Source organism: Dama dama, chromosome 18 (assembly GCF_033118175.1).
Source record: "Dama dama isolate Ldn47 chromosome 18, ASM3311817v1, whole genome shotgun sequence".
Classification (NCBI taxonomy): Eukaryota; Metazoa; Chordata; class Mammalia; order Artiodactyla; family Cervidae; genus Dama; species Dama dama.
The window spans coordinates 83,813,080-83,828,498 of NC_083698.1; the positions used below are offsets into that span (position 1 = coordinate 83,813,080).

The 15,419-nt window shown below is 42.6% G+C and overlaps 1 protein-coding gene across 1 annotated transcript; it reads left to right on the forward strand.

The window, feature by feature from the left end:
• The first annotated feature begins 4,619 nt into the window (after positions 1-4,619).
• Positions 4,620-13,208, forward strand: LMOD2 (leiomodin 2). Its single transcript, XM_061166395.1, is given in 4 exon segments — positions 4,620-4,896; positions 10,816-11,836; positions 11,838-12,150; positions 13,117-13,208. Coding segments are annotated over 4 exon segments (1,638 nt in total). The 3' UTR covers positions 13,144-13,208.
• Positions 13,209-15,419: the final 2,211 nt, after the last annotated feature.

Here is a 15,419-nt window from a genome sequence, read left to right on the forward strand (position 1 = left end):
CCTCAACACGACCCTTCAAATATAAAATATTCAACATCTATATGTGTCTACCAGGTGTCAGCCATGATGGTGGTGGCCAGGAGGAATAAAAAGGAGTTGCAGGGGAAGTAAGAATTAGGGCCAATTTTTGCCCAGCTCCACCTACTCCCCACCTGTACTGAACAATGCCTGGTTTTGCTTTTGTTTGTGTTTTTGATTTCATACTCTTGTGTGTTTGCTCAGAGCCTTCTCTCTCTTCCAGGAAATCTCTTTATGGTTCCTGTGACTTCAGCTGCAGCCACGTGGGCTGCCTTGCTTCTTCATCTGTATTTGTTCCATGGCTCTACTCTTGTTGGCACTCGGCGGAGCTGTCCCTGAACTGTGTTACTGTCAGCTGTCTGCCTCTCTCTGAGAAGCTTGAGCTCCTGAGGGCAGCAGTGTCTAGATCAATTTTTATTTTTCTGTTTGTAACCCTAGCTTCCAGCACAGCACCTATCCACAGAGCAGACATCTGGTAAATGGACGTTGAATAAAGAAACAAATAATAGCATTTTCAAGAGGAAATCAAAGGGAAAAAATGGTTGAAAGAAAAAAAAAAAAAAACCTCTTTTCACTAAAAAGGAAATTGCTGATGTCCTGGGAAATAGTGTATATCTGATTGACAATCAAGAAGCTTGAAAATAATTCCCTCTGAGAGAGATTGTTTTAAAGAGAAAATGCAAATCTTCAGAAGGCTTGTAGTACTGATGGCTCTAAAAGCAATTCTGCTGGAAAACACAATGTGATCAGGTTAAAAATCCCAAAATAGAAATGGTGATGCTCAGAGAACATATGACTGGGATTTTTCCCCTCGATACAGACAAGTTTGCAAGGAAATCTAAATTTTTCATCATACTTAGGTCTGGCCAGAGTCAGGCAATGATTTTTAATTAGTCAACAGAATTTTACCCAATGGATTTAAAGTCTGAAGAGAAAACATAAAGAGGGATCCAGTGAACTAAGATCATCGATAAGCTGCGATTATTATCATAATTAGAGTGATTTGTAATATATATACTAGGATGTCTGAATGACCATTGTTCTTAACAGTGTCTTGAGAGGCCATAATTTTTTTTTCCAGTGATGCTGCCACAGAGCAAAACACTTTAATGTCTTCTCTTCCAGAGTTATTTTCAGAGTCATTCATGGGCTACCCAAGATTTGGAAGAAGAAACTCACATGAGAACATTTATTCTGCATTGTTCCAATGAGAAAGCAAAAATATATTTATGGTGATTTTTCAAGAGATCAGTTTCAACACAATAGAAAGACAGATGTAGTGATTTGAGACCTCCAACAATGGAATGAGTTTTGGGTAATGTACAGTTTTCACCGAAAGTACTCAAGCAAACACTAAACGACCACTTATAGAAGCTACAGAGGTTTGATGTCTTTCCAAGTCCCTTTGAAAGCTGAGAATCTGTGATTCCAAAAATATCTCAGTCATTACTTTATAGTCACATTAACTGTGTATTATAAGCTGTGTCAACACCTTACTTCAGATCTGTGCTCAAAAGTCACCTTATTAAAACAGAGCTCTTCTCTACTTGAAATATTACCTGCACAATCTTCTTTCTTCCTTTTTACCCCACTTTATTTCTCTCCATTGAGCTTCTGTTCTTACTCATTTATTTACATATTGTCTGTTTCCCCCAGTGAGACTGTAAACTTCATGAAGGAAGGAATTTTTATTTTTGGTTTTCTTCAATGCTCTAATACCAGCACTTAATTTAGAATCTGACAGGCAGTGTATGTTCAATAAGTTGTCAAATGAAAATGATATTAAACTGTTATAGAAAAACTACAAACAAGAGAGAAAGAATAAAACACAATTTCATTTTTTTACAGTTATGCATCTCAAATTTATATAGTGGTCAGCATATCATATGTGCCTAATACATAAATGTTGAAGAAACAAAAGTATACTATCATTTTAATTCATTTTTCATCTTTTTAAAAAAAACAGAGGTTTTTATACAGTTGTAATCATAATTCATCTTTTAACCTAAAATTTATTATTCAGCTGAATAACTCATCTTATTCATCAGATTTGGATATAATATTTGATGTCATTTCCAAAAGTCAAAACTATTTTCACATAAAAAATGTATTATCACTAAGGCTACAACAAAGGTATATGCTAAAGGCCACAAAAAAACAATGAACTCATCATTTCTAATATCATAATTATCCCAGTAGTATCACTGAAAAGAGTCATAGTTATTTTGGGAGACAGAATTTCACAATGAGTTAAGACCATAATACTTAGCCAAAACATTCTTGCAAAAGAAAAAAGTGAAGAACTTCTACTTCTTGGTTTCAGTACATACTACAAAGCTATAATAATTAAGACTAGGTGGTACTGTCTTAAGGAAATAGATTCACAGATCTATAGAACATAACCTACTGTCCAGAAATAAGCCCTTACATTTATGACCAATTAATTTTCCACAAAGGCACCAATGCAATTCAATAAAAAATCCTAAGACAATTGGACATCTGTATACAAAAAGATGAATTTAGACCATTACCCTACACAGACGCAAATATTAAATCAACATGTGTAATATACCTGACTATGAAAACCCAAAACTATAAAACTCTTAGAAGAAAGCATAAAAGTAAGTTTCAGATCTTGTGTTAGGAAAAGATATCTTAGTTATAATACCAAAAGCTCAAGCAATAGAAGAAGAAATAAATAAATTGAACTTCATCAAAATTAAATATGTTTACTTTTCAAAAGACAATTCACAGAATGACAGAGAATATCTGCAAATCTGATAAAGTCCAGATTATAAAAAGAATTTTTATAACTTAGTAATAAGACAACCCGATTAAAAAAGATGTAAATGAATATTTTACCAAAGTTGACATAAGATTGCCAGTAGACACATGATATGATGCTCAGTATCACTAGTTATAGGCTTCCCTGGAGGATCAGATGGTAAAGAATCTGCCTGCAATGTGGGAGACCTGGGTTCAATCCCTGGGTTGGGAAGATTCCCTGGAGGAGGGCATGTAACCCACTCCAGTATTCTTACCTGGAGAATCTCCATGGACAGAGGAGCCTGGCGGGCTACAGTCCATGGAGTTGCAAAGAGTTGGACACTACTGAGCAACTAAACACGGCACATATCATTAGTTATTAGAGGAATGAAATTTAGAACAATAATGAGATACCATTTCATAGGCACTGAAATAGCTATAACCCAACACTTCAGCAAAAACATGTTAGGATGTGGAGAAACTGGAATGCTCCTCATCACTGGTAGGAAAGTAAATTGGTACAGCCATTTTGGAAAATAATTAGGCAGTTTCATGAAAAGTAAATTTACCATATAACTCAGTAATTCCACTACTGCAAACTAGCTACCCAAGGGAAATAAAAACATGTGGCTACATAGACTTGCAGTGAGTATTCAACATTGTTTATAACTCCCCAAACCTGGAAACAACCCAAACAGTCACAACTACTGAATGCATAAACAAAATATAATGTATTTGTGTTGATACATGTACAGTTCTATATATATACATTTTAACACATGTTCATATATCTGTATGCTAGGATGATATATTTATGAAACCCTGTAAACGGTGTGTGTATTTCATCACATTCATAAAGATGTGGGCAGGCATATAATTTCAAATTAGCATCTCTTCAATTTTCAGCCCAGACACAAATCCAGTTGTGGGATTAAGTGAGATAAATGTTTAAAATGCTTAGCACTAGACTGGCATAGTGTCAGTTCATAATAAATCTTGTCCAATATTGTTATTTGTCTTTTGGGGAGTCTTGTTTGTGAATCAAGTTGTTTACTAATATTCAGGGGTGAAGTGAAGGAAGCCATTTTGTGCAGAGGAGAGAGAGTGCAAAGGCTTCCGCCCTTCTAGCTGTCTGACTTCACTTAATTTCTCAGAGCCTCACTTGCAAAAATCTGTAGAGGAAGATAATTAATGTAAGTCATCTCTCAGGACTTATGATTAGGAAAATTACATACAAGCACTTTATAAACTGCAAAATGCAATGACAATAGAAAATTGCTATATCATTATAACCTTCTGTTCTCATCAGTGCAACCCACGGTATGTTTTTTAGGAGAACTAGAATAACTACTCTAAAGGCATGTGTAGTCATTTCTCATCCTGGAAGATTATAAGAAGAGAATCTTTTCATGACCATGGTGGTGGTAGTGAGCCATTTTAGAAATACATTTTTACCCTCTTGTTGTTTGAAAACAAAGAAGCTGGTTACTTCCTATCTGAAGCCCTGTCTGTCTGTCCTCATGAGCCACTAGGCTCAGCTAAATATGTCCCTGGCCAGTATGTGAATAATCCCCACTGGTTTCTGAGACCTCCATCCACCACTGATGTGACATTCTTTGTGTTCAAATGTCTAGCTGACGTCTGATGCTTAAAACAGCCTATGCCTTCACCCCTCTCTACATTGTCACAGCCTGTATCACCGCTCTTAAAAGGCTATCGCAGGCACTCCCAGCACCAGTTGCTAACCAGCCTGCCCACTCTCCTCCCTGCCTGCTGCTGGCTGCCTTGAATGCCTGGTTCCCCAAGCTCCTTGTGGGTCTGACAAAGCAGGGACCATGTCTACCTTTGGCTACAGGAGAGGACTTAGCAAATATGAATCCATCGATGAGGACGAACTCCTGGCTTCCCTGTCAGCTGAGGAGCTGAAGGAACTAGAGAGGGAGCTGGACGACATTGAACCTGATCACAGCCTCCCGGTGGGGATGAGGCAAAAGAGTCTGACCGAGAAAACCCCCACAGGGACATTCAGCAGAGAGGCGCTGATGGCCTATTGGGAAAAGGAGTCCCAGAAACTCTTGGAGAAGGAGAGGCTGGGGGAGTGTGGAAAGGTAGGCTCTCGGATTTTTTTCCTTAGCTATTCCCAATCCCCCAATCCCGAACCCAGGAAGCTTATTTATTTTTTCCTAATTTTTCATTCCTCATCACTTTTCTTATAACCCACTTGCACCTGCTATTGAAAATTTTCTCAGGCTGAAATAGTCATCTAACTTTTACGACCACCTAATGGATTATATGAAAGATTCTTAGTTGGGGGGTCCTGCGATCGACAAAGATGGGATCTTCAAGAGGAAAATAATTCACAAGCAAAGCATGGGTTTAGATATTTTGCCAAACAAAAGTCTAATTTGAGTTATAAGTTAAGGATGTGGTATACTTGTTTTATACATATATACGCACACACACACACACACATATATATATGGCAGTTAAGTAAATGTATATGGCAGCTAAGTAAATTTATTTTCTTCTATAAAGACAATAGTGGGTAATCTGTTGCTGGACTGTGATGGTGGCTACAATAAAACTAATTCCTTTTCCCAACACCAAGAAACATGGGGTGGTGAGTAATATTTGGGGCTGAGAGTCAGGGCACCTTATTTCTAATCCCTGCTCTGCCCTGAAGTTGTAAGACCTTGAACAGAGAGTCAGTTCTGCAGAGTTCTCTTTCATATCAATGGAGGGTGTTCTTCAGACACCATTTTGAGATTTTTATGTTAAAGACTTTCCTAAGAAAATGCATGTGTGCTTGTGCAAACATACAAAAATTTTGCATAGAATTTCAAAATGATGGCACACATCCTGAAACCCTCCCAAGGCTCCAGGTTAAGCATCCCTGCAAGGATGACTTCTAAGATTCCTTCCTATTTTATAATGGTGATTCTGAGACCAGAAATGCATTTCTATTAGAGGTCAGGTCTGTTAAGTTCTTGTTCTCTGCCCAGTAAACAGTTAATTTGAATTTGTCAAATAAATCATTCACAGAAGGAAGTTCAAAAGACTAAGCTCTGAAAATATAGTTATGGCAATAAGAATATCAAAATAATATATTCCTGAATTTGTGGAAGAACACTGGTCAGGAGCAATAGTTTAAAACCTGTGTGCTCTACTGGAATCATCTAAGATCAAAATGGCCTGAAGCCAATGGCAAGACTTTCATAGTACTAATCCAGGAACTGTTAGATGATCTTGACGATAGAGTGTGTGGGCCACATTTGTAGCAAGATATGTGTGAGTTTTGTCCATGTCAATCATTGCAGAATGGGCCACCAGAATCAGGCCAGGGCTTGCCAAGGCCACAGTGGTGACCTGCCCTGAGGGTCTGAAGGTGGGTGGTGAGAAGGAAGAATACACAAAATGGGCCAGGATTTGGGTTGGTCAATTATTCCACAAACATAAGGTCTTTTTTTTTTTTTTTGATGTGGAAATGTGTATCCAAAATCTGGTCACATATAGGAAGTATCACATTTTCCTAACAGTTCTTAAAGATTTTTCCCTAATAAAAAACGATTAAAACGGCCTCATAATGTCCAGGACAGACAGCCATTGGAGTGATCACCCAACAAAGGCATTTTAATGTCATGCCGTCTTGAGATGAGTGGAAAGCAAAGGACAAAGCCTGTTGTCAGCTGTTGATGAAACCCACCTGCTCCTGCCAAAGGTTTTGCTGATCTCTGAGCCCTGCCAATGGCTTATCAGCTCAATTAGAGAGGCTGTGTGTTGATGAACTTTGATTCCTTTCTCAGCTAGTTAACTTTTCTCTCGCTCCTCTTTCCCTGCTGGCAAGGTGTCTCTAGAGTCACAAGGAGTGCTGAGCAGAAGTTTGCCAGCGGAGGGTGTCAATCCATTTCAACTCCAAGAAAAAGCTCAGAGCAGCTGACTGGTGGGTGGGTGGGGGTGGGGGGTGATGGTGTAAGTGAAGAGCAGCCGGGTGTAGACCATGAGGAGGAGATGAGGGGTCATGCTTATCAGGCTACTGTTGGCTCTGTAAATATTTATGAGAATCATCTCCAACACCTATTGAATGACAGCTTCTGTCCACCTGACTCCCACAAACTTATCCTGCATTAAACATCTCCAAGAGGCCTTGGAGACCCAAAGGTCCATCTCCCTGAGCTTGATTATCTGCTGGGTATCAGGCATAGGTGCCAATAAGTACATTCACATCACTTCACTGAACTCGCACCTTCTGGATGTGAGAAGTGAGACCGGGAGAGGTTAAGAAACTCATTTGAGATTAACAGCTTCTAGCTGAAATTCAAACCCAGTCTTGTTGGCACAAAGACTGCGATTCTCAGAATGTGGGTACGTCGGCATCACCTGGGACCTTCCAACTCATTCTAGGACTCCCCCAGACCAGCCAAATGAAGAACTCTGGGGGTGGGGCCCAGCACTGTGCGGCTTCACCAGCCCTCCTGGTGCTTTTGACATACTCTGTGGTCGGAGAACCGCCCAACCCTACTGCAGCTTCCTTGAGACCTTCTATGCCAGAGATTTAGCGATTTGTCTAAAATCAGCCAGCTCTTTTTGAGCCTTCCCTGCTGGCTCAGTGGTAAAGAATCTGCCTGCCAAGGCAGGAGACACGGATTCGATCCCTGAGTGGGGAAGATCCTCTGGAGAAGGAAATGGCAACCCACTCCAGTATTCTTGCCTGAAAAATTCCATGGACAGAGGAGCCTGGTGGGCTACAGTCCATGGGGTCGCAAAGAGGAGGACAAGACTTGGTGACTAACACAACAAAGAAAATCAGCTCTTTATGGGTAGAACCAGAACCAGAATGGGAAACCATGCTTACTGCCTCCTTCTTCATATAATGGTGCCAGGGAAGTAATGAGGAGAAATGGTTGGCCACCCTCTTTTTGTTGTCTTATTTATTCCCTGAGTGTACCCATATTCGCTTCTCCCTATCACCCCCTTCAGTGCCTCAAGCCTCACTGCCTCACCCCACCCCCGACCTTCCCACCCCCATTCTTGCAAGTGTTAGTCAACTGTGTCCAACTCTTTTTGAGCCCATGGACTGTAGCCCACCAGGCTCCTCTGTCCATGGGGATTCTCCTGGCAAGAATACTAAAGCAGTTGCCATTCCCTTCTTCAAGGGATCTTCCCAACCCAGGGATCAAACCCAAGTTTTGTGCATTGCAGTCAGATTCTTTACCATCTGAGCCATCAGGGAAACCCTTGCAAGGATCTGGGTTAACTCTAGAGCAGTTGCAGATAGGTGATCTGGAACACTGCAGTCAGTCCAAACGCGGGAATAATTTTGAAAGTGGGCAATGAATGTTTTAACATCATTCTTCCTCCTTCTCTGGATACTTTTCTCCCTTCTGCTGTTCTTCTCTGAGATATCCCCCAACTAGTCTGGGACTGTGTAGATTTTAGAATGCAAAACTCTGTTTCCTGGGATACCTTTCAGCCCTGGGCAAACCAGGACAATCAATCTCCTTCCTCCCACCCACCCCATCTGTACTATTCTCCAAGACCTCCCCTGACTTAGAGGCTGTTACTCTGTCCTGTACTTAGTCACTCAGTTGTGTCCGACTCTTCGTGACCTCATGGACTGTAGCCCCCCAGGCTTCTCTGTCCATGGAATTCTCCAGGCAAGAATACTGGAGTGGATTGCCATGCCCTCCACCAAGGGGATCTTCCCAATCCAGGGATCGGACCCAGGGCTCCTGAATTGCAGATGGATTTTTTACCAACTGAGTCACCAGGGAAGCCTGAGGCTGTTAACCAATGTCAATTCAGAGCCATTCAGTTATCAAATTTTACCGAATCCCTACTACCTGCTGAGCACTGCGTGAGGTGAGAACAGACATGATCCTTTTGTCACCCTGCAGACAGTCTTTTGGGAGAAAAAGACAAATAATTAAAGAGGTACTTTATTGGAGGAGTTACAGCATCAGGGGATCACATCACAAAGATAATTTGAGGAGGTGTCAAAGAAGGCTTTCTGGAGGAAATGTCACTGAGATGTCACAGGACAACTCATTGCTGGATAAGAGTTTCGGATATGATCTCTGCAAATATATTTAAGGGAAAAAACACCTCTTGCCAGATAAAGCCTAAAGGTCTTTGAAAAACTAGAAGAGTACCATTTAACAGTGGTGTGACAGGGAGTACACCTTGAATTTCGAGACAGGCCTCTTTCCTCCAAATACTGAAACAGCTAAACACACACACACACACACACACACACACACATACACACACACACACACACACACACACACACAGTGTCACTCTCCCTCCTGCTCCTGAACAAGTGAATAAATTAAGACTGGACAAGCCATCCCAGGAGTGGCTGACCCCTTCCCCAGGCCATCACTTGATGCCTGCCACTCCAAACAAGCGGATAACTGGAGGCTATTTCGTGACAGCAACTGGGCAAACAAACTTGGAGACCAGTGCAGTGTTTTCCAAAGCTCATTCCACGTGCCTCGGGCAGCAGGAGGCTGGGGTCAAAAACATTCCCATGTAGGAGGAAGAATTCTGGCTCTGGGGACAGGAAAGGGTCTCCAGGCTTTAGAGAAACTAAAGGGCTAAAAAGATAGCATTAGGGAAAATCGGACTCTGTCAGCAATTGCCAGATTTTTATTTTATCAGAAAAGATAGTGAGGAAAAGAAAAAAGTGGCGGGGGGGGGGTCAGCTGAACTTCTCAGTACAAAGTCTTGTAAACAGGAAAGACCAAGATGAAGTGAAATTGTGTTTGCCTGAAAGTCTTTCATAATTGATACCTGGTAAATAATTTAAGACCATCAGGCTGAGGCAGTGGCTTGCTTCAAGATTTTTCTACTGTTCTCTGCTGTTCCACATGACGGTTGAAATGTAGTTAGTGCCAAAGGCAATTATCTTTTCCACCTCATGTCTTCTGAAGTCCCGTCTCATTTAATCCTGTGATAACATGAGATTTCAAGCTGATTTGCTGCAAAGGGTGAGTTTCTGCATAGAGATGGGTTTTGACCTGCTCCCTCGGTTTCTTTCCCCAGAAAAAGACAGAGACAGCCTCAGCTTCCAGGTGGTGTGGTCTCTGAGACCCCGTGCCAAGCTCTACTTAGAGGGAGGTGCCCAGCCTCTGTATGCACGGACATAGGACATGGCAGAGGGCTCTGGGTTCCTGTCACAGAGACTGTAGGAGGCAGACTGGGGGAAGAATTTCTGAACATTAAGAAAGGGAACCCAAGGATTTCCCCGATGGTTCAGTGGTTAAGACTTAGCCTTTCAATACAGAAGGTGTGACTTTGATCCCTGGTCAGGAAGCTAATATCCCACATGACTCAGGGCCAAAAAGCCAAAACACAAAGCAGAAGAAATAACAGAACAAAATTCGATATGAAGACTTTTTAAAAATGATCCCCTCAAAAAAAAAATCTTAAAAGAAAGGGAACTCATAAACGTGTTATGTATTTTTGTTGTTATTTGTATGTTGGGATGGAGAAATAAGGAAGGACAGAAGGGTGATTTCCCCAAGGGACGGCTGAATCTGCTAAACGGTAAGTGGACTAGAAGTCGTCCTTCAGGAGAGAGGGTTAAGAGAATAAAAATGTTATCAAGGGTTTTCCAGAGCAGAAGCTCCCACTTATTTGTTAAAAACTGGCAAAATGATGGCAAACTCTTATTCCATAAACTGAATTCTGGATATTTATTTTGCAGAATACAAAAAAATTCTGCAGAATACAGAAAAAGCTGGTGAAAGTTATGCAAGGAAATGTCATCCCTGGTCACCTGAACTAGGAAGATTAGTAGCTGGAGACGAACTTTTTATTCTTAGAAAGTTTTGTCTTACTTGCTTGTGTGTTACTTTTTAAAGAATTTATTCAGATATAATTGGCATATCACATTGTGTGAGTTTTAGAGCAACCACGTGATGATCTGGTACATGTATATATGGCAAAACCGTGTGTTACTTTTGTAAAATTTAATAATGCACTTAAAACGGCAAACTTCATGAGGATACTCTGCTCTTTAGGTTGCAGAAGAGGACAAAGAGGAGAGTGAGGAAGAGCTTGTCTTTACAGAATGTAACAGTGAGGTTTCTGAGGATGTGTACACGGAAGAGGAGGACGAGGACGAGGACGAGGACGAGGAGGACAGCGAAGGAGAGGAAAGAACAGGTGCGAAGGAGGAAGGGATGAACGGATCTGTGCATTCCGATAGTGTCCATTCTGACAACGCGAGGCCAAAGACATTTACAAGTCAAATCGAAAACATCCATCTGACTAACGGCCACAGAGGAAGGAACACGGAGTCTCCCCCGGCTGCCATTCACCCCTGCGGGAACCCCACAGTGATCGAGGATGCTCTGGAAAAGATTAAACACAACGACCCCGACACCACGGAAGTCAATCTGAACAACATCGAGAACATCACTTCGCAGACCCTCGCCCGCTTCGCCGAGGCCCTCAAGGCCAACACGGTGGTGAAGGCCTTCAGCCTGGCCAACACGCGCGCCGACGACAGCGCGGCCACGGCCATCGCGGACATGCTGCGGGTCAACCGGCACATCACCAGCGTCAACATCGAGTCCAACTTCATCACGGGCAAGGGCATCCTGGCCATCATGAGGGCGCTGCAGCACAACAGCGTGCTCACCGAGCTGCGCTTCCACAACCAGAGGCACATCATGGGCAGCCAGGTGGAGATGGAGATCGTCAAGCTGCTGAGGGAGAACACCACGCTTCTGAGGCTGGGCTACCATTTCGAGCTGCCAGGACCAAGAATGAGCATGACCAGCCTCTTGACCAGAAACATGGATAAGCAGCGGCAGAAGCGGATGCAGGAGCAGAAACAGCAGGAGGGATACGGCGGAGGAGCCAACCTGAGGACCACAGTCTGGCGGAGGGGCACGCCAGGCTCTTCACCGTACGCATCTCCCAAGCACTCCCCCTGGTCTTCCCCCAAACTGCCCAGGAAAGTCCAAACTGTGAGGAGCCGTCCTCCGTCTCCGGCGGCCCCGCCCCCGCCCCCGCCCCCGCCCCCGCCCCCCCCCTCTTGCTCCCCAAAGGCTGCCACCCCCACCTCCGCCTCCCCCGCCTCCGCCCCCAGAGAAGAAGCTCATCACCCGCAACATCGCGGAAGTCATCAAGCAGCAGGAGAGCGCCCAGCGGGCCTTACAAAACGGACAGAAAAAGAAAAAAGGGAAAAAGGCTAAGAAACAGCCAAACAATATCCTAAAGGAAATTAAAACTTCCCTGAGGTCGGTGCAGGAGAAGAAAATGGAAGACAGTTCCCGACCGTCTACCCCGCAGAGATCAGCTCATGAGAATCTCATGGAAGCTATTCGGGGAAGCAGCATAAAACAGCTAAGGCGGGTAAGTAACCCAAGGGCAGACTGGGGCGAGCACCTAGCTTAGGAGTCAGCCTCCACCGCACTCGGGCACCAAATCACCTCTCTAACACTTATCAGTATAGGCCAGAACAGACTGCCAAACCTGGAGTATCAAGAGCAGGTCACTTGAGAGAGCACATTTCTGTTTGAGAGATGTGCTTGGTCCACCTTCTTGGCATCTCAGTCTTTTAAGGGCCAGGCTCACCTTAAGACATTTCAACCTAAAAAAAAAAACCCAATTTCTTTAATAAGAAATCAGGGTATATCTCTCCAAAACAGATTCATCACTTGACAAAAATTTTACCACCGAGTTGCAAGTGATTGAACTTCCCTGGTGGCTCAGAGTGTTAAAGCATCTGCCTGCGATGCAGGAGACACAAGTTCGATCCCTGGGTCCAGAAGATCCTCTGGAGAAGGAAATGCCAACCCACTCCAGTATTCTTGCCTGGAGAATCCCTCTGGATGGAGGAGCCTGGTAGGCTACAGTCCACGGGGTCACAAAGAGGCAGACACGACTGAGAGACTTCACTTTCTTTTCTTTCTTTCTTGCAAGTGATTTAACACCTAATTTATAATTAAAAAATTTGAATATCACCCAGCAATAATCTGGGTTTCCCAGGTGGCACTTGTGCTAAAGAACACACCTGCCAATGTAAGAGAGCTAAGAGACCTCTTGGATTCAATCCCTGGGGAAGATCCCCTGGAGAAGGGCATGGCAACCCACTCCAGTATTTTTGCCTGGAGAATCCCATGGACAGAGGAGCCTGGTGGACCAACAGAACATAGAGTCGCAAAGAGTTGGACACAACTGAAGCAACTTAGCACACATGCACTCACAGCAATCTGAGTTCTTTCTAGAAAATACTGCTAAAGTCATACTGTATAGATTTTTTTTCCCACTTTATCATTTTTGTTGTTTTTATTGAAAGAGAATCCCCTATTTTTGTAGGTGGAAGTTCCAGAAGCTCTGCGATAAAAGCCTGAATTTTAGAAGAGGATGCAGAATTATTCAGTTGGTATTAGATAAAATGTATTGTGAGATGTTTCTAAAATACCTTCTTCAATTGGAGATGTTCTCTGACTTTAAAAATAGCCTCACCCGTTAATTCCAAACAGAATGTTAAGAAACTACCAGCATGTTTCTCCTGTAAATATTAAAATAAACTTCTTTTTTATGTCATGAGATTTGTATTGACAAGAAGCAGTTTACTTAAACATGCTCTGGATGTGTTGGTAATTCTGAGCTATAATGAGTTCATGAAATGTGCTGTTATTTTTGTAATCCTAATAAATTTGGATTGAAGTTTTTTGGTTTTTTTTAAGCAAACTAATATTTTTTTGTAAGTGGATAATCACATCTGTCAGGTGTGTATGTAACTTTGCTAAATCTTAAAAATATTACATTCTCACCCATAAAAAGGTTTGGGTACTTAGCATTTGCCTATGTTTTCTCATGTCTAAGAAAATCTGATCAGAGCTCTCTCTAAAGGTCTGAAATCAAGGACCTTCTTAAAGGTCTTTTTGGTAGTGAGATACCAATGAAAGCTTGGGAAAAGACCCAACTTGACCATTGTCATCCTAGAGGCATGAATATTGGACCCAAGATGTCAACTGACACTCCCCCATTCCCAACGACACCCAGAAGTCGTTCAATCATTTATAATTAAAGTTAACTATTTCTGGAAAAAATGGCAAATTAGAAAGTTTCTTGGTAGAGATGAAACAAGTGCTAAGGGAACACCTGGAAGATAGGCCCCCTGCATTCAGAGCTGTCTTGAGGGTAATGCTAAAGAGTCACCACTCAAGTCTCCTTTGAGCTCTCGCTATGATAAGCTTTAGTTTAGTGCAGCAGTCCCCAAACTTTCTGGGACCAGGGACTGATTTCATGTGAGACAATTTTTCCATGGAAGGGGGTGGGGGAGGGGAAGATGGTTTCCAGATGATTCCAGAACATTACATGTATTATGTACTTTTTTTCTATTATTATTACATCAGCTCCACCTCAGATCATCAGGCATTATATCCTGGAGGTTGGGGACCCTGAGTTTAGTGCATCTCTGTGTTCTGCCTACATAGTGGTGATGTCAGCGTCCACTACATACATCCACGGACAAGGGCACATGCATTTGCAATCATCCTACCCCATCTCTCTTTCATTCAAGAAAGATCTGGGTTTTCAGATAAGAGAAAAATCTGTCAGAGATTACCTTCATTCCACCTGGTGCTGCACTCCAGCTTATGAAAGCTACAAATCTCCTCTAAAGTCCTTCGTATTGTCTTTGATTAGCAATGTTTCCTTTGTGTCCTACAGAGAATGACAGAGGTCCTGGTGAGCTCTTGGGTCACCCATTTAATAATTATTTCCTGACTTTGTGTGGGGAGTGACTGACATTTTTCTGAACTAAGTTGTATACTTTTCACAACAACTTTAAAAGGTGCTCTTCCTATTTAATCCACGAGGAAACCCAGGTTCAGAGGGGCTGGGGATGCATGGGAGACTGTTTCAGAAGCCCATGCATGCTCCTTCTGCATCACTGCATGTCTCTGCTTCCATCTGAACTCAGAGTCCTAAGGCTTAGGAGGACAGTGGGAATGTCAGTTTCCTTTAGCAGTGACTTCAGTATTTTACCCCTTTTCATGAGTGTTCACAATCGTTCTCATTGCTGTTGTGCAAAAAAAAAAAGCTAAAATATAGGTTTTTAAAAGGCAAGCATGGGTGTGTGTGTGGGGAGGGGGGTGAATTAGCACAGAAAGCCAAGACTGACCTTCCTTTCCCCTGACCTGTGTGTGCATGAGAACAGGGCTCTTCTGAATGTGAAGAGCTTTCAGCTCCACCATGACGAAGCAAAGGAGTAAATGGTTGCTGATAAATAGATCCTTTGATAAAACCATGTATAAATCCCAGAAAAAAGGGGGTGTGCAGAGCTAAGAGGAAGAGGTTAGTTCCCGCACTGCCAGGAGATGCTAGGCTGTGGGGACTGGCTAGGCCTTCTCACCAGACAAGAGTGTTTGGGAGACAAATATCTCCTCCTTCAGATTTTTGCCTTGCTGGAAATTTTTGGGCTTCGGGAGAGAGGAGCATGCACTGATAAGGCACTTAACAAAATGGATCTCCATACTCAACCTACAAAACATTGTAAAGCCCCTAATAAGGCAAGTATGATAAAGTCAGACACCAAGTTGGCATATTTTTCGTTCAAGGAAAGCACTTTTAGAATGTGATTTCAGAAGACGGCACTGGAGCCAGGCAAG